This window comes from Mastigoproctus giganteus, chromosome 3 (genome assembly GCF_048544385.1).
Source record: "Mastigoproctus giganteus isolate SK-2022 chromosome 3, ASM4854438v1, whole genome shotgun sequence".
Taxonomy (NCBI): Eukaryota; Metazoa; Arthropoda; class Arachnida; order Uropygi; family Thelyphonidae; genus Mastigoproctus; species Mastigoproctus giganteus.
Window position 1 is genome coordinate 247,946,925 of NC_143577.1, and position 24,078 is coordinate 247,971,002.

A 24,078-nucleotide genomic window follows, 5' to 3' on the forward strand; every position below is an offset into this window, starting at 1 on the left:
ATTAGAACCTAGAAGAAGAAAGAAGATATTTGTTGACATTAGAATTGAACTTCTGTAGGCTGTAATTTTCAGGAAATACATGTGAAGGAAGGTTGTTCGAGAAAACTGCAGTTGAATGAATAAACGAGGAAGATGAATAGTTGGTTCTGTGAGTTTGAAGTTGGACAGTAAATGGATGTTGGCTGCTGGCGGCACGTGTTCTGACTGTGTTGAAAGAAAGAGCTGGAATTAATGAAGCGAATTCAGAAGAACGGTGCTCATGAATGTATCTGTAGAAAAGACATGCAGCAGAACAGAGCGTCTATGAGACAGCGGGTGGAGAGACCCTGTTAGAGAGGACTCATTAATTAACCTAACTGCCCTCTTCTGAATGCAATATAGAAGCCTGAGAGAAGATTTGGGGGCACCACTCCAGATGTGGAAACAATATTCCATGGTAGGGAAGATTTTCTATTTCTACAGAGTGAGAAGTAACGCCGAGAACGAAAGGGAAAACCAAGTTTTTTATATGCAGAAGAAGCAATATTTGTAATGTGCTTGTGCCAAGAGAGATTAGAAGTCAGGGTAATCCCAAAAACAGATATATCATTTGGCCTAGAAGTCGTAGTGTCACCAAAGATAAGCATAAGAGCAGAAGAATGCTTTTTGCGAGATATAAGTCAAGACTGAGTTTTAGAAGGATTGAAATCAACTAAGTTGTCTTTGCCCCACTGTAGATCGGCATTTAAGGAACTGGTAGTGGATATTCGAGAAGTTGCAGCTGATTGAGCAGGGCAATGTTTCTCAGAATTTAAAGTGGAATGCAATGTGCTATGATCGGCAAAACTTTGGCTAGTATTTCCAGTCAATGGAAGAAGTTCATTAATATACAAGAGGAAAAGAGGGGAGAAAGAACTGAATTTTGGGGGACACTAGAATTGGTGGAGAAGTTAGAAGACTGAGAGCCATCTACCATCATCCTCAGTGAGCAGTCAGAGAAAAAACTGGATAACCAATTACAATAAAACGTTGCAAACCATAAGATGGAAGCTTGTTCGGAAGGCCTTTTTGCCAAACGCGATCAAACGCGTTTGAGATGTCAGGAGCAACTGCTTGTGTTTCACCGAACTTTTCGATTGAATTTGTCCATAAATGGATAACATAAGCCAGAATATCACCAGTGGATCGACATTGTCGGAATCCATACTGGCAATCGTTGATCAGACGGAAGGTTTCTAGGTAGTTTAGGAGTTGGCGGGTAATTGATTTCTCCATTAATTTCGAAAGAATGGAAGTAATTGCAATGGGACGATAATTGGATGGAAGGGATTTGTCACCCTTTTTAGGAACTGGCTGGATATGAGTAAATTTCCAAGCAGGAGGAAAAATACCCATGTAATAATAAAGTGAAAAAAGGCGGCAAAAACAGGAGTAAGTTCAGGAGCGCAAGTTTTGTGACTAAGTCCTGGTGGTATTTTTCCACTTGTGGAGAAATACCATCAGGACCTGAAGCTTTCTTAGCATCAAGATACGTCAAAATCCTTTTGACGGAAGGCGACAAGAGGCATTGATTGGAGCGTGTTGGGATTGGTGGAAGGTGTTTTACCAAGATAATTAATACATGAGTTGGAAGAAATTAGGATGCTAGCAGGTCAGCTTTATCCTTTGCTGAAGTGAAAACAGAACCATCTGGTTTTGACAGAGGTGGGAGGAGAGAGATGAGCAAAAGTTGTGGCCAATCCATACTGGGAAGAGACCATAATGCTCAGATACAATTAGGGCAAGAAGCAAGTTTTCTCCTCTTATCCTGTTCAAAATCTAGTTTGGACTGATTAATAACTGCTTTACAATTGTTGCGACCTTTGGTTTAGGCAGAAAATGAATCTGAAGATTTGCAAACAAGCCAATTGCGATATGCAACGTTTTTCTCGTGAACAGCCTTGGCACATTTATTGGAAAACGAAGGTTTAAATAAAGGATGAGATTTTAAAAATTGGGTGTGGAATAAAGGATTCCATTCCTACAAGAATAATTTCACTGATACGATCTGAGCAAACGTTGACATCAGAAATTTTGAAACAGTAGTCCGCCCAACGAAAAGGAGAAAAGAAGTCTCGCAGTTCATCCCATTTTGCATTCTTGTAATGCCAAGCAATACGAGGTTGGGAACAGCCATGAGATGAAGTGTCAATTTGAGAAGAGATAATCACCAAGTTGTAATCTGAGGTGTCTAAAGGACCACTGTCTTCGACCGTGTACTTAGAAGGGTTGTTTGTGAGAAATGGATCAAGCGTGTTGGCTGTATGGTTAAATGAACAATTTGTGCAAGGTCATTAGTAATTGCAAAAGCCTCAGCATCTCAACCAGCTGGGTCTGTGTGACCAGAGAACAGAAACCAGCTGGAGTTGTGAACATTGAAATCACCAAGGAAATTACCTCACTGTTAGGAAAGTTGGACTGGAGAAAGTCAAGTTGCAAAGAGAGGAATTTAAAGAGCTCAAAGTGATTAGTGGAGTTGGGAGAACGGTACAGACAACAGATGAATATGACACAATGAGGTAGAGAAATTTTAAGCCAGAGAAGATTGAAAAGAGGAGATTCCACTTTACCAAATCTCTGACAAGGTATATCAGAACGAACATATGCACAACTACCACCTTTGAGGCGAAAGGAGTCATACAGCGAATAATTTGGGCAGCTGAGATGAGCAGTAGTTGAATAAACCAATTACTGACATTCCGTAAGAAAAAGTAGATTGGGTTTGGCAGACTGCAAGTGGAAATTGACATCGTTGAGATTAGAATTGAGACCACGTATATTTGTGAAGTGAATTAGGAAGTGTTTGGCAGGTTCAGATTTATTTGCAGATAAGCTTCTCGACCAACAGTAACACCAGAAATAACAACAACAACAACAACAACATCCTTGTGTACTTGGTAGCAATACCCGTCACGAGGTGGAACCCTCAATCAGGGACAAAGAATATAATAATAATGTTTTGTAAGTCACTGATATGAATGTTTCTTTTTTACTTTTAATGTGTAGTTGTTCAAAAGAAACTCGTGCACGTTTTCTACTAATGATGTTAATATTGAATAGGTGTCGCTTGTATGACATATGGCGTGTTTTGTCAAGAATTGGCATTTACTTTCGTTTTTCGATTTTACGCTGGATTGTGTTCTTATACTGTGTGTTTAAGGTTTGTTGAGTAATTATCGATATATTGGAATACGTTCTGTTGACATCTTATAGTGTGCTTTGTAAGTTATTTTCACCATGGTTATGGATTCCTTGTTCTATGAATTAGCAGGATTTGGAGTTGATGTCGTTCTGTTTGGAGTGTTTTACAAACTTTATCGACAGAAGTACAAAAACATTGAAGCTATAAAGGTATGATATAAATTGCCATTTAATAAAATTAAAAAGATACTTTGGAATTATAATGCAGTTAATATGGAGTCACGACTACATAATACTTAACGCGTATGTGTTATGTAGCCGTGAATTTTTGAAGTTATTTTTTAATTCATATCAATTTTTCTCCACAAGTTATGAACAGGTTCTCTCTCTCTCTCTTTCGTTGCTGTTTGCAGTAATTTTTCGTTTCCAGTACCTATTGTTATTATAGTTCTAATCAAAGAATCTGTCTTATTTTAAGTTGGCTTATACATGCACGAATTTGAAATCTGAAGGTACTGTACTTCTTGAAGTTTTGGGGAAACTAAATTAGCATTAGCAATGGCATCCATTTCTCTGTGCAAGGTCCCTGATTGCAGTTGATGTTTAGCTTATGTGCCAGCACTCCCCCTGAAAACCAAGGCCATGTAGCTCCATATGTAGTGTCTCAACCCCTTTTGACACCTTAAACTCCTAGTTGTTTTTTTTGCAAGGATGCCTAGGCGCCTCCGTAGCCAGGTGGGAAGGAGCAGCAGTGCGTAGCACACGCTTCTTGATTAGACCGGGGTTCGAGCCCGTCACCACCAAATACGGAGGATGCGGAAAGGTCAGGGAATGACCACCGCATATTCCCGGAGCAATATGGCCTTAGTTGCTAATGCTCCTAAAAAAAAAAACCAAAAAAAAAAAAAGCAAGGATGCCTGACAAAATTGTTGTTACCTTCTGAATACTCTGTTCATGCAGAGTGAGCTTGTATGGTCTTCTTGATGATGGATGGTATTGTCACACTTCAATTTCATAATGACATTACCAACAGAACAGTCAACTTTGGATGATATAGGCTGTTGGCAGTTGCACAAATTGACAGCCTAGCAATTTGACATCTGACTAATAATACCATTCTCAAAATCTGTCAGTTTGGCTATATGTGCCGAAACGAGATTTGTGTAACGTATGCCTTCATTATATACCAGGACCACTTATTTATTTGGAAGGGTCCAGTGGACTATGAAAAGAATAGTGTCCTGATACTTTTTTTGCAGAGTATTGGACAATATTCGGCTACTTTATTGAGAAACATATTTTGCTATCTTCAAATAAGTTATAATCATCAGTGGATGTCTAGCAGGTGCCACACTACCAAGGTTGGCTACTCTTTTCATATATTTCTTGATGATTGTTATTTCAGAATTTAAAGCGTCTTGGAGAGATGCAGAAAATGCAGAGATGTCTTAGACCTATAGCCACACTTACCAATAGAGTGTAAGTGTGGCTATAGGTCTAAGACAATTTTTGCACAAAAACTTGCTGAAAACAAAAATATAACAATTTATGTTCCACAAGTTTTCACTGCTAGGTGTTGCTAATAGACTGAAACACAAAATTGTCTTCAAATATAAAATGCTTTACTTTTATAGTATAACACATTTGTGTGTGTGTGGCTGCATGCTAGTATATTTTCATGCATGCCGCATGTGTTATAGGTTCAACGTCACTAGTCTAAGGTGATGAATGAGATATGCATTTTTTGGAATGGATGGATAGGGCAGGCTGTTATCAAACAACAGCACAACTGACTGGTGCCTTCAATGTAGGAACCTCACAACCCATTAAATAAATTTATGCTACTCTAGTTCACAAAGTATTACTTTCACATGCATAAAAGGTTTGCAATAATATAACTTCCACATCTATAAATTTGCATTTATAAATTATTGCACACAATAATTATAGCAGGAAAAATACAACCAGCAGCTCGATGTCACTCACTAAGCCTTCCTTTCCGTAGCATTAGTGCAGAGTGGGAAACTAAGCAAGTTACCTTGAGTTGGCTGTTGTTATCTTTCCTACTTTAGATATGCAGAATATTGTTCAATGAATTTAGTAGGGATGCTTTTAGCATTCTATAAGTATACTACTGTATCTGATCTTAGTATTAGCATCAGTAGTAGCAAGGTGCCTCCGTAGCCAGGTGGGCAGGAGCAGCAGTGCGTAGCGCACGCTTCTTGATTAGACCGGGGTTCGAGCCCGTCACCACCAAATACGGAGGATGCGGAAAGGTTAAGGAATGACCACCGCATATCCTGGAGCAATATGGCCTTAGTTGCTAATGCTCCTAAAAACCAAACAACAACAACAACAACCGGAGCAATATGGCCTTAGTTGCTAATGCTCCTAAAAACAAAATAACAAACAAACACAATAGTGGCAAAACATGCAAAGCAAGCAAGCTTATATTGCATCAGCCAAAAAAAAAAAAAAAAAAACACCCCTGAAGTATATTATTTTGTGGCACCCCTACTCAAATATCTGCTTGTCTGTGTGTGTGTGTGTTGGCCTTCTATTTTCTACAGAATATTCTATTTATTTGTTTCGTAGTTATCTGTCGGGTTAGCTGTTATCTTGCCTGTTTGCTGTTAAATTTAAATTTTAACCAAATAGCCTTTATGTTTATTAATTGGACCTAGTTAAACAGGCAGATGGCACTCAGAAACAGATAACTCTGCTAATTATTGGTGGGATATATGGAAAGGGGTTAGCCTTTGAAAAAGTTCCTTTCAATGTATCTGTATATCAATAATTAGCTACATAATCATTATTGTATTCTATATTATATATTATTACTAATTATATGTGTATTTCCAGGATATGGCAATGTAATCTTTATAAGTTATGTCTTTATAAGTTATTTTGGCCTTATGGCCCACTGTATACTGTTATGTTTATATACATATTCAGTACGTATATATTATACTTTTACTACAATAACTACACACACACACACACACACACACACACACACATTTTATATGTATACACAGTGGTTTTTTTGGGCCGGTATGCAACGGTACGGTGTACCGGCGCCTTTATTAACAGTGACGTCTGATTCGGATGCAGTGCACTTTGAAATTTGTAATATTCCGTAATTTTTTTTCACATGTTTACCTACTATTCAAATAAGCTTAAAATTATTTAACTAAATTTGCATTTTTACTGTCTATATTTAAGATATTTTCTATATAAAACTGTATAACCATTTTTATAATTCTAAATTACTCATTCGGGCTTCTGTTTAACGAAGTCCTTTTATAGCGAATTATTTTGAATTCCCCTTGGAAGTTACATTTAAAATAGTTTCCGTTGTGGGAGAAAATTTTCATATAGCGAACGGATTAAGAGAGAATTAACTTGGTATGCACTGTTTGCATTTCTGGCCTTCAGGCAATTAGTGCTGCTGCTGTAGAATGCTAATGCATTCTACAGCTTAGTGGTTCCTGGTAAAACCTATCTGACTACCTGTCCTACATACGGAGGAGTCACGCTAGTCAAGAGTGAGCAGATTGTGTATTCCCAATGGGCTCTGGTCGAACTTCTACTGCAGTGGTTTCCAACCTTTTCCCTTACAGGGGCCATATTCAAAAAAATTCAGTTACAATTTTTTCTAACTAACTAACTAATCAAACTGAAAAATTCAGTTAGATTCCTTGAAATATTCGAAAATTTTATTAAGTACAATACACAATTACATTTACTGAACAAAACATTTAATGATAAATTTTTTTTGATAATTAACAAAATTTAAAATGCTGTTTTAGTTCATCTTCCTCGCGGGCTGTAGGTTGGGCACCTTGTGAATCAACCGTAAGCGCCCCGTTAAGAGAATTAGAAAAGTGATTTCCTTTTATCCTGATAAATAACCATCTATTGTTTCATGGAAGTGAGTTATCCACATTTTTCCGTAAAATTTCCTTATCTCTGTTTACATGGTCACAGTACCTGAATATCCAAGACATTTTGGACAGTTTCAAAAAAACAGAAAAGAAAAAATTCAAATTTAAGAACTAATGACAATACCGATGACGAGAGAAGGAAAACAAGGACAACGAAGGTATTAATCCTTCTAAACATGAATTGTTGGCATTTGGTGAAAGTGATGTTAAAAAATTGTCAATTAGGTTACAGTTAAATGAAAGTGATGCAAATCGTGGTTTTCCTGGGATCCCTAATTGATAAGAAGGTTTCAGAAGAATTGAAGCATTTGATGAATGCCCTGAGTGTGATACCAATTTCATCGAGTAAATACAAATGAGGATTTTCACAAATGAATCTTCTGATCGCCAGCCCAACCAGCTCTTCGTTGACGGCAAAAACAGTTTCTTCACTGCTGTTTCTTAAAATTGTAGGCCCACCACTGACCTGCTTCAGTCCAGCAAAATATGTCGATTCGTGGCTGCTTCGGAAACGTCATTCAACAACCAATACACGAAGAGGGAGAAAAGAAGTCAGCATAGGACAGGGGTCGGCAACCTGCGGCTCGCGAACTGCATGCAGGTCTTTTAGCATGTAACTGCATCTCTAACTTTACAGCTCACATGAAGCACAATTTGAAATGGAGTTAGAGGAATTAAAAATCAAGGACATGTGGAGTGCAAGACTATAATGCCTTAAAACTGATCTACACAAATGGATGGCAATAGATGAGTTTAAAATGCAGACCAAATTGTGTTCGATGCGTGGTGTAGCCTACCGGACCCATATATAAATTTTAAAATAGTTGTGTTTGGCTTCTCTCAATTTTTGGTTTGACATATTTCTGCGAGCAAATATTTTTGAACATGAACTATATTAAAAATAAATCAAGAAATCGTTGCGAGCATATTTAATTACGACATACTCGCATGATGTTGGAAGATACTTGCTCAAGAAGTTCATCAGCAAAAGTCATTAATTTGTACCTAATTGGATGCTGTTTGTTTTTTCAGTATTAATAAATATTATTTCAAACTATATATATATATATATTTTTTTTTTTTAATAAATGCCTTCCCACCGTATTCCATTTCTTAAACAACTCTCGCCCCCCTCCCAGCTTCAGCTGAGGTGCGGCTCTTTGGATTCTCTTTTTTTTTTTTTTTAATTAGATCCAAAATAGCTCTTCACTCAAAAAAGGTTGCCGACCCCTGGCGGATGAGAACTTAATAATGTCGGATGACATTATTAAGTTCTCATCCACCATAAGTTCTCATCAAAGGTGTCGGATGAGAACTTAATAAAAATTTGGAATATTCTACAAAAACCTTGTTATGAAATTATTTTTACTTATGTTATTATTTTTTACTTATTTTACTCACATTTTACTTATTTTTTTATATAAGAAGAACTCTTTATTATATACTTGAATAATATCGAATATTATATACTTGAATAATAAATTTATGCGTAATAAAATGTTTTAATACACTTAATTTGTTGTTCTTATTCTCAAAACATTACTACTAAAGTTAACAATATTGGGAGAAAACAAATTTTCAGAGTACTTTCCATTCATATCCTTTTAATTTTCAATTTTTCCTGATAGCAAAGAATGAGTACTGGCACCTATTTTTTTACAAAAAAAAGCACTGTGTACACATATATATTTGGTATAATATAAAATGTTATACCAAAGAGTTAAAACCAGATGAAATAGCAGAAAGATAAAAATAAACTGTGTGCATGTGTGTGTACAAATACACACAGATATATATATAATATTAAAAAATATATATATGCTATATGATAGTTATAATAATAATTATAAACAAAATTGCAATTGATAATACAAATCATATACTGTATACTTATATAATTTTATTCTTTATATAGAGGTACTAAATAAACATCAATTATAGATAATTACAAAATTAAAAACATACTGTACAGTGAAAGTGTATTTAAACACTTGGTTTATAACTTTTTAATGAGATATTTGTGCCTGGTGTGATTCACAGATCTTTTTGATATTAGGTGGAATATTGGAGAGACATTCTCTCTATTCTTCCTCAATCATTTGTAGTGTTTCCCTCTTGAATTTTTATAGTGGTAAGCACAGAAAATCCTAACTCACATAAGTAAGATGTAGAAAATTGCAACAGAATTACCACAGCTTTTTTTGTAATATGAGGATATTCATTCTTCATCTCTATCCAGAATTCTTCGATAGATAACTTCTTTATGTTTTAATTTCAAAGTGCCATCATTACGTATTTCAATTAACTCCTCCTGATCTATGACACTGAGCTTAAAATGGCTTGAAACTGATGCAATAAATGGGTTCCTCAACCAGTCAGTCTTTGGTACATAAGTTTGGAAAATAGTACTGAATGTTTTTTTCCAGTGCTACAAGATGCTCAGAAATCAATGGTATTATTTCTTTATTCTTAGTTGTAGCAACGTGTGGAAACATATCTACATCACTTCCCTTCACCACGATGATCGATAATCTTATCTCTCAGAGCTTGGATTCTCTCAGTTGAAGATAGATATTTTCAACTTAGCCTTGCATACTGGAATTAACTTTGCTTAAAGTTTCAAAGATATCAACTAAATAAGATAATTTGGCATACCAATTATTATCTGTAAGTAACATTCAAAATTCTTCTTGGTTTTCAATGGCAAAGAAAGAATGAATCTTGTCCTTCAGTTAAAATACTTTTGACAATACTCTGCCTCTAGATAGCCCCAACATCTTCACAAAGTTTGGCAAAAAGACGTGATTTAAGAGGCCTACTTTTTATATAGTTAACCATTTTCACAACTGTGTTTAGCACATTTTTCTGATCACTACTGAGTGTTTTCCCAACCAGCACTTCACGATGAAGAATGCAATGTGTTGTTATGACATTGCTGTTAACTTTCTTCACTAAAGATACAAATCCTTTCACTGAGCCAACCATTGATGGAGTACCATCTGTACAAATTCCCACACAAGATTTCCAGCACAAACCATGAATTTCCAAGTAGGCACTTAATGTATTGAAAATATCTTGGCCTGTCGTTGTTGTTCCAAGTACTTTACAGCAAAAAAACTGATCTACTATTTTATCATTATGGACAAAGCAAATAAATGAGATTAGTTGAGCCTTTCTTCCAATATCAGTTGATTCATCTACTTGGAGTGCAAAAATTTCACTTTTCTTCACAGTGGCACATACACTTTCTTCTATGTCTGCTAACAAATCACTAATACTAGTGGTTATCACTAGTATTAGTGAACCATATATCAATATCACTAATACTACACTAATCACCAATGGTATTATCGGAAAGAGGAATGTTTTTAACTTCATTTTCTGCTTCGCTTCCAAAAAGTGTCCTTACTATAGCATTGAAAACAGGGATGATAAGTGTCTCTGCTTCTGGGTGAGACTATTTTTAGCAATTAACTGAGCCTTGCATACTACTAAATAACTGGCCTCTTGAGCTTTATTAGAAACTTTGGCTATTTTGGCAAAACTTAGACTGTTTTCTTTAGTTATTTAAGTCTTTCAAAGTACATTCTAGGCTTGTTAGCCAGATGGCTATGAATTTGGGTTAAATGTCTCTTTAATTTACTAGGTACCATTGCTTCTTTAAACAGTGTCACCACAAATAACACATTTTGGGCTAGAACTATTTTTATCCCCACACCATGTAAATCCATATTCCATATAACTGTCCAAATACTGACGATTTTTCTTCCTCACCATCACAGCAGAATTCCTCGAAGATGAAACAGTTATAATTATTCCTTCTTTACTGGAACCTCCACCTTTTGTCTTCTTTTTCATCTTTACCATAATCATCTTGATGTTTGTCTTCTTTTTTGCCTTCACATAATCATCTTTGTCTTTTTTTCTTAATAACAAACTTGTCCATCTTACTATCTAGAAAAGTTGAGCAGATGGGCTGAGAGGTGGCAAATGAAGTTTAACATTGACAAATGTAAACTACTGCATATGGGAAGCAGTAACCCAAGAGTAACGTATAAACTCTGTGGTACTACACTGACAGTGGTAGAGAACAAAAAAGACGTGGGGGTAATCGTACAGGCAGATATGAAGTTTTCTGAGCAGTGCAGATGGTCTACAAGATTAGCTCATGGTGTCTTGTCAATGATATACAGAATTTTTCTAGCAGGGATAAGGAGGTGATTATCTCATTGTATAAGGTAAGCAGTAACCCAAGAGTAACGTATAAACTCTGTGGTACTACACTGACAGTGGTAGAGAACAAAAAAGACGTGGGGGTAATCGTACAGGCAGATATGAAGTTTTCTGAGCAGTGCAGATGGTCTACAAGATTAGCTCATGGTGTCTTGTCAATGATATACAGAATTTTTCTAGCAGGGATAAGGAGGTGATTATCTCATTGTATAAGGCAATGGTCAGGCCACACCTTGAGTACTGTATACTGGTCTGGAGGCCTCATTTTAAGGATGTAGAGCTGTTGGAATGAGTACAGAGAAAGGCAACAAGATTAGTGAATGGAACAAAGGATTGCTCTTACGAAGAAAGGCTTAAGTTTTGAAAATTACAGTGTATGGAGACTAGGCACCCGCGAGGTGATCTGATTGAGGTGTATAAAGCCTTGAATGGGTTGAGTATGCTCAATGCTAATGGGATTCTTCCTCTTACTCAGAATAATCACCTGAGAGGGCATAAATTCAAATTGAGGAAAGACAGATGTGTGGAAGTTTGTTTTTAGCCAGTGGGTAGTTGGTTGGTGGAACAGACTTCCATCGCTTGTTGTGGAAGTTGATAGCCTAAATAAATTTAAGGCTGAGCTGGACAGGTATTTGGAATGAACAGAGGGGTGAAATGGGAACATTTTTTTTTTTTTTTTTTTTTTTTTTGGCAGATGCTGCATAAGCTTGCTTTCTTGCATCATATACCTCTCCTAATGCTAAGGGTATTACACTAACTGAAATTTGTGTTTGCATGGGTCATTACAGTACAGGTAATATCAGCTGGTCAATAATCTCTTTAGTAATATTTACTGGAATGAAATTGAATACCAGTTTTTTCTAAGATTAGTTTTTCTTCTTTAACCTTTTGCACCGCACTACTTCTGTCGTCTGCTTACCCCTTCCACTCTATATTAACTTCTGCTTGCCAAAAAGTTGCGATTTTTTTGTTATGTTGTAAACACTACATGAGCTCACATGCTCTCGTTTTACTAAAGCACATTTCTGGAGGTCACGACCATAAAACAATAAAAACAATTTGCACTTTCTGGTTTATTGGGCTTTTCTGTTAGTGCATCTAATTATAAACAGGTAGTAAACTCATCTAATTGCATTTGTGATAAAACCAATAGCTGTAATTCTATGGGTTTTCACGTTATTATTATTATTCATATGATGCAAGGAAACCTGAGCTTATGCTGCACCTGGAAAAAAAAAAGTTCCTGAGAGAGAGAGAGAGAGAGAGAGAGAGAGAGAGAGAGAGAGAGAGAGAGAGAGAGAGAGAGAGAGAGAGAGAGAGAGAAAGAGTCAAAAGTAGAAGGGAATCGCCAAAAAAGAGAAGAAAAGAATGATGATATTCAGCTCAGGACCCTTGGTGTGCCAAGCCCATACTCTCCAGATGTGAGCCGCCGGGGTTGTATGGTGAAATGTATTTCCCCTTCCATGAAATTTTCAATCATATAAAAAACATAAATAAATTTTCAATCTTCTCTTCATTCCTATTTTTTAAGCTTCGTAAACTGTGACATAAATTAAAAAAAAAAAAAAAAGTTTAAGTAACTTAATCCCAAATTACGCGGCACCCCGGTTGAAAACCACTGGTCTAATTCTTCCTTGAATTTATTTAAGCTGTCAACTTCCACAACAGATGAAAGTTTGTTCCAGCAATCAGCCACCTACTGGCTAAAGGTAAATCTCCACACATCTATTCTGCAACTGTCCTTCCTTAGTTTGAATTTATGCCACCTCATGTGCATATTCTGAGCAAGAGGAAAAATCTCATCAGCATTGAGCTTGCTCAATCCATTCAAAGCCTTAAACACCTCAATCAGATCACCTCACAGGTGCCTAGTCTTCAGACATTGAAATTTGTAGAACGGAAGCCTTTCTTGGTAAGAGCACCCCTTTTCTCCCTTCGCCAATCTCATTGCCCTTCTCTATACTCGCTCTAGCAGCTTTACTACATCCTTCCTAAAATGAGGCATCTAGACCTGTGTGTGGTACTGAAGATTTGGCATGATCATTGCCTTATAAAAAGTGATAATCACCTTATCCTTGGTAGCAAAATATGTGTATATCATTAACAAAACCCCATCAGCTGTCCTGGCATCTTGATGCAGGTATTGACATAAGTCATACCTGTTATTTCACTGATGAAGTCCTTGCTTTGCATAATACTGTGGGCCCTTGATATCTGTTATCTATTTAGTATCATTCTCTTATCTAGTCATGACATCACCCTCTCCCATATCATCTATGTCAGTTCCAGTCACTCAGTAGCAGAAGTTTATTAGGAATGAGAAAACCAGTTGTTGGTGGAGGGGATATCAGACTGGACCTCAAAGTTTACATTTGGCCACAGAAAAAGCCTGGCATCCTTGCACTTTTATTTTATTTTATTTCTCTAATTTAGTAATATCAATTCATTTGGTTTGCTAGTAAGTGCTGATATCAGTCATCAAAAGTTATGTCAGTGAGTGCAAATTATTGAGCGGGTTTGGATATGGTCAATTTAACAATATTGGTCTGGAAAAGATACTCAACATTACATCACTTCATTGTGAAAAAAAAACAAAAAAGAGCTGTGTAGGTCACTTTATCTAAGGATCAGCTGACTTCTTCTGGGAGGCAATGCTACTTTCAACTTGAAAATTGCATACCTGTGAGGTGCCTTTATTCAAAGTCTCATTGGCAACCACTCCCCAAAAGTAATAAATAATTATGGGTGGTGATTTTAATATAATTTGTAATGATCGAGAAACGCACATAATGAAAAACATTTTGGAATAAAAGTAACATAAAACAAAAAAAAAAGTCTTGGTTTTAATTTTTATAATTTGTAAACTGTTAAACCCCAGATGCATCCTCCCCCTTTGTGCAGTGCCTGATTTCAGTTAGAAAACATACCTGTTTACCACTTTAAGAAAACCAAGAGCTGCTTGTGATTTGGGAATCAAACAGAAAGCTTGCATTAGCAAGGCCTTGTTCCCCGAGGGATTCTGCTGTCATTTCTGCTCTGTAGTAAAGATTTACCTCAATAAGAATGATTTTACCCAGAAGGCACTGTGGATTGTCTACAGTGCTTCTGGGTCATCTGGATAAGGAATTAGTGATAGGATGGTGGAACTAAATGAAGTTCATCTTCTCTCCCCATACCAGATTAATTATACAACCCATGGACCAGAATATAATTTATAATATCAAGCAATACTACCTTATTTTATTTACATTTATTAAATGTAGACCACTGATGGAGAAAAGAGCCCACTTTACTAAAGAAATTTTAGAAATGCTTCAATGCCAAGAATTCAGTATACAATGTTACCTCTGATGAAGTCAATTTTCCTATTTTATGAATGCTATGTGAAGGAAGTTATGGCCTCAATGTGTCACAATTTCTCCTCAGTTTTGTGTAATTAGAGTTCTGTGATGTTGAGGAACAGTGTCACTGCCTTCCTAACATCTAGTCAGCATTAGTTAGAGATTTTGCGAGTTTTCAACTTAATATTCATAGAGCCTTTTTATTGGTGATTTTGGCATGAATATTGTATCACATAATTGTAATTTTAGTGTAGTGCCAACATTACCAATATAACTGTACAGTGTAATATGTAAAATGTAAACTTGATAGCTTAATATACCAAACCTGATAGTGTAATACATATTATTGCTGCATAACCTGTGAATAGAGTAGTGGTATTGTTTAGGTTTCTGTGTTCATTTTGTGTTAGTATTAATATTGCCAAATGATGCAAGAAACCAAGCTTATACAGCATCAGCCAAAAAAAATCATCAATTTCAGCTACCCATCCCCTCCAATAGTTAGTCTACTTCCTTGAATTTAAACTATTCACTTCCACAAAAATTGATGGCAGCTTTTCTGCCAATTAACCACCCGTTGTCTGAAGGCAAACTTCCACACATGTATTCTGCAACCATCCTTCCTCAGTTTGAATTTATGCCCCCTCATGTGCGTAGTCTGAGCAAGAAAAGAATCCATCAGCATTGAGTTTTTTCTCAAACCACCAAGAACCTTAAATACCTCAGTCACATCACATTGCAGGTGTGCCTAGTCACCAGACATTGCAATTTGCACACCTGAAGCCTTTCTTGGTAATGCAGCCTTTGTACCCCTCATTAATCTCATTGCCTTTCTCTGTATCTCTTCCTGCAGCTCTGAATTCTTCTTAAAATCAGGCCTCCAAACCTGTATGCAGTACTTAAGATGTGGCCTGACCATTGCCTTATACAATAGGATAATCACCTCCTTATCTCTGCTAGCAGAATTTTTATATGTTATTGACAAAACTCAACAAGCTGTTCTGGCAGCCTATCTCCACTGCTCAGAGAACTTCATATCAGACTGGATAATTACCTTAGTTTCTTTTAGTTTTCCTCTGTCCTGAGTGTAGTACCACAGTTTATACATTATTATCAGATTACTGTTACTCTTATGCAGTACCTACTTTACATCTGTCAATATTAAACTTCAATTGCCATTTCTTGGCCCATCTGCCTAATTTTTCTAAATCTTGTTGCAGGAACATACCTTCATTACTGGCCTTAACTACTATGCCAACCTTTGTATAATCTGGAAACAACTTAGACATTAAGCCTGATATACCCTCATCAGCATCATTAATAAATACAGAAAATAACAATGGGCCCAGCACAAAACCTTGTGGGACTCCTCTAAAAACCACTAGTCCACAAAGAGCATTCTTTGTGGACTAGACAAAGTGGGAGAAGACAGTTTTCTTTGCCTTCTCTCACTAAATCGCCCCTTTATCCATAGCAGTAACTTTTCCTTAATGCCATAGTGCTCCAATTAGTACATCAGTCTTTTGTGTGCAGTAGATTAGTATTAGTATTAGTTGAGGGATATGATGCAAGAAAGCAAGCTTATATAGCATTAGCCTTAATCTGAGGAAGTGGAAGTATCCCATGAGCATTGAGGCTGCTCAAACCATTCAAGGCCTTATACATCTTAATCAGATCACCTCACAGGTGCCTAGTCTCTAGATGCTGCAAGTTGCAGCATCTTAAGCTTCTCTTGGTAAGAGCACCCCTTTGTTCCTCTCACACTTGTTCTAGCAACTCTACATCCTTTGTAAAATGAGCCCTTCAGACCTGTATGCAGTACTCACGGTGTGGCTTGATCATTGCCTTATACAAAGGGATAATCACCTCCTTGTCTCTGCTAGCAAAATTCCTATATATCATTGACAAGACTCCATGACCTGCTCTGGCTGCCTGTCTGCACTGCTCAGAGCACTTCATATTTGACTGCACATTACCCCCAGGTCTTTTTCATTTTCTACCTCTCTGAGTTTACAGTTGGTACATTTCTCTTCGGTTCTGCTACCCATATATGCAGTACTTTGCATTTGTTAATGTTAAACTTCAGTTGCCATTTCTCAGCCTATCTGTCTAACTTTTCTAGATCCTGTTGCAGTAGTATACTGTCTTTGCTGTCATTAACAACCATGCCAATCTTTGTATCATATGCAAACTTGGACATTAAGCCTGATATACCTTCATCGATATCATTGATAAATACACAAAACAACAATGGGCCCAGCACTGAACTCTGGGGGACTCCACTAGTAACGTTATTCCACGTAGAGCAGTGTCCATTTATTACCACTCTCTGTGGTCTTCCACTCAACCATTCCTTTATTCATTGTAGCAACTTGTCCTTAATGCCATACTGCTCCAATTTGTACAGCAGTCTTCCATGTGCAACAGTATTAAAAGCTTTCCTGAAATCCAAGTACAGTTTATGATATTAAAATTATTTTTGTGTACAATTCTTCTGTCACTGCATCATAGTGCACAGTCATATTGGGCAGACAAGATCTCCCCTTAACAAACCCATTCTGTGATTGAAGTATAACTGTTCTCCCATCTAGATGAACCTACATTACTTTTTTAACCAGTGACTTATTTTCCCTGGAAGACAAGTTAAGCTAACAAGTTTGTAATTACTCATGCCATCCTCTGAACCCCCTTTGTGAATTGCGGGGATATATTCGAGCAACTTACCAGAATTCATTAGAAATTTTCTTCAACAGATTGATAGCAGAACCTTTCAGGTCTGCTATCAATCTGTACTTTCTTGGTCCTACACTCAAGAAGAAGGAGTCCCACAAGAATCAGTACTGAGCTCTATACCTTTTTTTTGCTTAGACTGAACACCATAACACACAACATCCCCCAATACTGTAGAACTATATATGTATGCTGACGATCTTACTATATCTTGCCGTTCACAAAATGCAGTACTCAAGGTGTCTTTCAATGGCATATTCATGCCATTGAAAGACAGCTGAAACTCTTCATAAATAAGTTGGAGACATGGGCACTGCAGAATGGATATCGTTTATCAGAACAAAAAACAATTGTAGTTCACTTCTGCAAAAAATGTAAGCTACACCCAGAACTGGAACTCAGATTAAAAAACCATTTGATCCCTCTCGCCAGTAATCTTCGTTTCCTAGGCTTAATATTGGACACCAAACTTAACTTTGTTCCACATATCACATACCTCCGAACTGTTTGTCTAAAGAAACTTAATATACTTAGGTCCATTTCTGCTATGACATGGGGAGTTGAAAGATACACTAATTTACATTTGTATTGTGCTATTATCTGGTCTCGTTTAGACTATGGTGCTATTGTATATGATTCAGCTAGGAAAAGTGCATTAATCAGACTTAATACCATCCAACACAATGCCCTTCTTACTGCTCTGGGCGCATTTAGAACATCCCCTGTTCAGAGTCTGTATATAGAGGCATACGAACTTCCACTTCACCTTAGAAGGAAAATGCTGCTTCTAAATTATGCAGTTAAAATTCAAAGCCTTCCAGTCCATCCTGTTCGACTGTTGCTTTCCAACCCTGAATGGACAGCATTCTATAACAGTAAACCGACTGCAAATAGACCAACTGGCATTAGACTAAAAGATTTGCTCCTGATCCACCCTGGTCTGTAAATCTTCCTCACTGTGATACCCACTTTCAGCAGCCAAAAAACGAAAGATCAGGCAGACAAAAAAAAAGCGAAACGGTACAACACCAGCAAATTACCAAGTACCATATAGAGACTATTTGAAGCATATAAAAAAAGTCTGTACATTTCGGTGGACAGAAATATGGAAGTCACAAAGTAATAACAAATTGCTCCAAATCAAAGAAGAACCAGCATTATGGATTTCCAGTTTCAGACAAAATAGACAGGAAGAAGTTGTACTAGCAAGACTAAGGGTAGGACATGCGCACCTAATCCCTATGTTTCTACTCATGGGGGATGACCCACCCCGATGCATGCATTATACACTACCGCTTACAGTCAAGCATATACTTTTAGATTGTCCTTACTATTCCCATTTCAGAAGAAGTACTTTCCATTCTCAATCACAACTGCAAGAACCGTTATCGCTTACCCACATGATTGGAAATAGTGCTAACCTAGCTACACTCTATACCTTTCTGAAGCAAATACATATATATGAATTCCTTTGATGCCAAAATGGAACACGTTATATTACTTTAGGATAATAATATAGGACCTGGCACATTTTGGCCTTAGCTGCCCTTGTGCCCTTCAATACCAATACATTCGAGCATCTCCAGCCCACAGGGACCTTCCTGAATCCAGGGATGCTCTCATAATTGTTGCTAAGGGTTTGTTAACCTCCCTTGCTGCCACGCTTATTCTAACTGGCTAGATACCATCAACCCCAGTTGCCTTTTTTATGCTTGATTTCAACAATTTCTTTTCCACTTTCCTCTCAGTTATCACAAAATTGTTTAGCTCCCTGTTAGTTTGATAAATTTCTGGTGAATGTAGATGTGAAATATCTCTTGAGACTGTAAGCAATATGAACAGGGTAGGTCATAAACCATTAATAAATTGCATCTCTCACGCATTTTTCTTCTCTGTCATGTGTTTTAATACTTCATCTAATATCCATTTAGGCCTTTTGAAGAGTATTTTTTAGTTGGTATGAAAATCCTAGTAGCTTCTGTGTTTAATTCATTGAATGCTTTCCATTTAGAATTGGCTGATGGTAACATCATCAGTTGGTCCCACTGTATAGAATTTAAAAACTGACTGAGACCACTGTAGTCGCATTTACTAAAGCAACCACCCTTCCCTTTGCACTTGATGGTAGTTACATCTTTAAGTTAATCCCATATCAGTACACTGTGATCACTGCCACGTAGTGGTTCTTTTATCTGTGAATTCTTAATGCATGAACAATCACTACTGATAATCACATCATGGCTAGGTCTTCTGTCTTGTTTCATGCTGCTGTAGAAAAACAGTCATCCACAAAAGTCTTCCTAGTCTGTGAGTGATCAAACCACAAGTTTCAGTCAATATCTGGAAGGTTAAAATCCCCCATTATAAGACATTCTGATTTACTGGCTCACTCTGTATATCTACGATGGATAAAAGGATGGTTGAGTGGGAGAAGACAGAGAGTGGTAATCAATGGGTACTGCTCTATGTGGACTAATGTTATTAGTGTTGTCCCTCAGGGTTTGGTGTTGGATCCATTGTTGTTTTATATATTTACCAATGATATTGATGAAGGTATATCAAGCTTAATGTCGAAGTTTGCAGATGATACAAGATTGACAGGGTTGTTAATAACAGTAATGACTGTATGCTGCTGCAACAGAATCTGAAAAGTTGGGTAGATGGGCTGAGAAATTTACTGAAATTTAACATTGACAAATGCAAAGTACTGCATATGGGTAGCAGTAACCCCAGAGAAATGTACCAACTATGTGGTGTTACCACTCAGGGTAGTGGAGAATGAAAGAGACCTGGGGGTAATTGTGCAGTTAGATATGAAGTTTTCTGAGCAGTGCAGACAGTCTGCCAGAGTAGGTCATGGGTTCTTGTCAGTGATATACAGGAATTTTGTGAGCAGGGATAAGGAGGTGATTATCCCCTTGTATAAGGCAACGGTCAGCCACACCTTGAGTACTGTGTACAGGCCTGGAAGCCTCATTTTAGGAAGGATGTAGAGTTGCTTGACTGAGTACAGAGAACAGCAACAAGATTGGTGAGGGGAACGAAGAGGTCCTGTTATAAAGAAAGGCTTAAGTTCTGCAAATTGCAGCTTCCGGAGACTAGGCACCTGTGAGGTGATCTGACTGAGGTGTATAAGACTTTGAATTGATTGATCAGGCTCAATGCTGATGCGATTCTTTCTCTTGCTCAGATTACAAACCTGAGGGAGCATAGATTCAAACTGAGGAAAGACAGTTGTAGAATAGATGTGCGGAAATTTGCATGTAACGAGCAGGTAGTTGATTGCTGGTACAAACTTCCATCTGTTGTTGTGGAAGTTGATAGCTTAAATAAATTCAAGGCAGAACTAAACAAACATTTGGAATGAATGGATCAGTGAAATGGGAAGGGTTTTTTTTTTTTTTTTTTTTGGTTGATGCTGTATAAGCTTGCTTTCTTGCATCATGTGCCTCTACTAATGCTAATCTGTATAGTTTATGCTCATTGCAATTATTAGGCCAATAACATACTCCTACTCTCATTTTTGTTTTTCCAGTGCTTATGTTACACCAACTGACTGAACATTGCAGTGGCTACTCATGTCAATTGGATGCATCACCTTAGATTTTTTTTTGTGCTTATAAACTAAGAGCATAAACCCCTTGGCCTTTCTGTATATATTGTACTTTCCATATTCAAATTCTGCATCTCTTATATCTGAGTGAGACCATGAGTATCATAGCATTATGTCTGCATTTGATGACTTGACCTGCCCTTCAAATTCATCAAATTTATTTACTGTGTTCCTTGCATTGGTGTACATGCAAGTATATATGCACCTGTTCTTACTTTTAGTCACCTGAACACCGCCTTACTTAGTATATGATGACTCCCGGCAGTTCTTTTTTAAATCCTCAGCATCTTGCTTTCCATTTTATTGCTCATTCCAGTAGAGGCATTGCAAGAATCACTTTCAACTCTCCCTGTGGCTATTGTTAATCTATTAGTCTGTGCATCTCCTAAATCTAGCAGATTTCCAAACTACCTAATACTGCCTCTATAGCAGGAGTGGCCTACTTAATTTGTGATGCGATCTACTTTTTTCCTTCAAAATGTGCCGCGAACTACCATCTCAAAAATTACATTGCACAAGGTGCACAAATCGAGGGATGACTGTTATATTTAAAATTTGTTGTGATCGACCGAAATTAGCATTAGCATTAGTAGAGGCATTTGATGCAAGAAAGCAAGCTTATGCAGCATCAGCCAAAAAAAAAAAAAAACCACTTCCACTTCACCCCTCTGTTCGTTCAAAATACCTGTCCAGCTGAGCCTTAAACTTATTTAGGCTATCAACCTCCACCACAAGGGGTGGAAGTCTGTTCCACCAACCAACCACCCGCTGGCTAAAGGCAAATTTCCGCACGTCTATCCTACATCTGTCTTTCCTCAATTTGAATTTATGCCCTCTCAGGTGATTTTTCTGAGCTAGAGGAAGAATCCCATCAGCATTGAGCATGCTTAAACCATTCAAGGCTTTATACACCTCTATCAGATCACCTCGCTGGTGCCTAGTCTCCAGACACTGTAATTTGCAAAACTTAAGCCTTTCTTCGTAAGAGCACCCCTAAATTAAATCCGCCATCGACTCGTTGGCCACTCCTGCTCTATAGCATCAGCAAATATTCTTGCACCATTTCTGTTGAAGTGTATTCCATCGTAGAAGCAGTCTCTCCTGTGCACATACCATGCTGACAAAAATTGTAACTCATCAGTGTTCTCCCCAGAAAACTTTGCCAGCCGGCGCCATTATGAAGTACCCAGGTGGGAAAGTGTAATACTTTGCAATACAGTCAGTCCTCGTATAGCACGATAGTTGTGTTCCTAAAAACCCTCCTGCAATATAAATAACAGGCACTATGGGACAAATAGGATTAGGCGCCAACCATCCAAAATTGAACACATATTTGTAACCACAACATTACCAAACACAATAAATAATCATAATAAAATACTTTCGTTTTTTATTACGTAATAAAATTTTAGTCGTAATAAAATACGTAAATATTTTATTACGACCAGTGTTGCCAGTTTAGCGGTTTTCCCGCTAGTTTTAGCAGAATTGTTTCAGGTTTGGCGGATTAAAATATGTAATAGCGGATTTTTTTAGCGGAGAGAGTATAAATGTAAAAGTTTTAAATATGTTTAGCAGCATTTTATATATTTTGCCAATGTAACATTTAAATTAAGAAATATTTATTTAACAATATAAATATTTCATAATTTAAATGTTTTATTGATATACACTGTGCTGCCACTTTATTGGGTACACCTACATAGTAGCGTGTTGAGCCTCCTTTAGCCTTCAAAACAGCCTGAATTCGTCTAGGCATGGATTAAACAAGATGCTGAAAACGTTGTGCAGGAATGGAGTACCATGCAGACCTGAGTGTGTCATGCAGTTCCTTGAGATTCGACGGAGGTGTAAGCCTGCAGCGAACTGCCCTTTCCAGCTCATCCCAAAAATGTTCAACAGGATTGAGATCTGCGGACTGAGCGGGCCACTGCAGCAAAGAAAAGTCATTTTCATATTCCTGGAACCATTCCATAGTGATTCAGGCATTGTGCACCGGCACATTATCCTGCTGGAAGTAACCATCTGACTGAGGATAAACTGTCAACACGAACGGATGCACTTGGTCAGCAACGATGTGGTATCAATGGATCCAACGTGTGCCAAGAAAACATTCCCCACACCCTAACACTGCCTCCCCCCACCACCACCTTGCACGGTAGTCGTCAGACATGATGGGTCCATGGATTCATGTTGTTTTCACCAAATTCTGAGCCTTCCATCAACATGATGGTATCAGGAACTTCGACTCGTCAGACCAAACGATAGTCCAGTGCTGGTGTTGCTGTGCCCACAGGAGGCATGCTCTCTTGTTCTTCATTGATAATAAAGGTACGCGATGTGGCCATCAGCTGTTGTAGCCCATTCGCGACAAAGTGCGATTAATGGTCCATTGCGATATTTTGTTCTGTGCACCAAGGTTGTATTCTGACGTGATGTGCGATATTGTGGCCCGTCTGTTTGCTTGCACAATTCTAGCAATCCTCCTCTGACCCCACTCATCAATAAGCGATTTTCTTCCATAGGAGTGCTGTTGAGAGGATGTTTTCTGTTCTTTGCATCATCCTTGATACACCTTTGAAACTGGTGCATGAAAAGTTCAGGAGAACTGCCGTTTCAGAGATGTTCTGGCCAGCACGTCTTGCACCTACTACCATGCCACGTTTGAAGTCCGTTAGGTCACTCCTTTTCCCCATTCTTGCTACGGTTTGTACGCTTAACTGATATTAGAAAGGTTGTTCTGCTGCATTTATATCACAACTGTGGTCATGTGACTTGCAACATTGAGGGACAAACCATTTGTGTGCACAGCAGGGGGTGTACCTAATAAAGTGGCAGCACAGTGTACATCATAACATGGTAAAAAAAGTAAAAGTAAAGTGCAGCCATTATCAACCCACTGCAGGATGGAAGCCTCCTCAACAATTCATGCTGAGGGAAATGGACCATAATCTGCCACGCTAGTCCAGTGCGGGTTGGCAGATCGACCGTATTCAGCAGTCAGGGGCTTGAACCCCGGTCTACTCAAAGAGCATGTGCTATTGCACTCTCGCT

General features: G+C 37.7%; 1 protein-coding gene across 1 annotated transcript in view; it reads left to right on the plus strand.

Annotated features, from left to right (window-relative positions):
- The first annotated feature begins 3,158 nt into the window (after positions 1-3,158).
- The window catches only part of LOC150089010 (mitochondrial ubiquitin ligase activator of nfkb 1-A-like), a 28,653-nt gene continuing 7,733 nt past the window's right edge, over positions 3,159-24,078 (plus strand). The window contains exon 1 of the mRNA XM_090371001.1: positions 3,159-3,369. Within this exon, the coding sequence (XP_090227127.1) occupies positions 3,256-3,369 (114 nt within the window). The 5' untranslated portion in view covers positions 3,159-3,255. The remainder of the gene's footprint in view (positions 3,370-24,078) is intronic.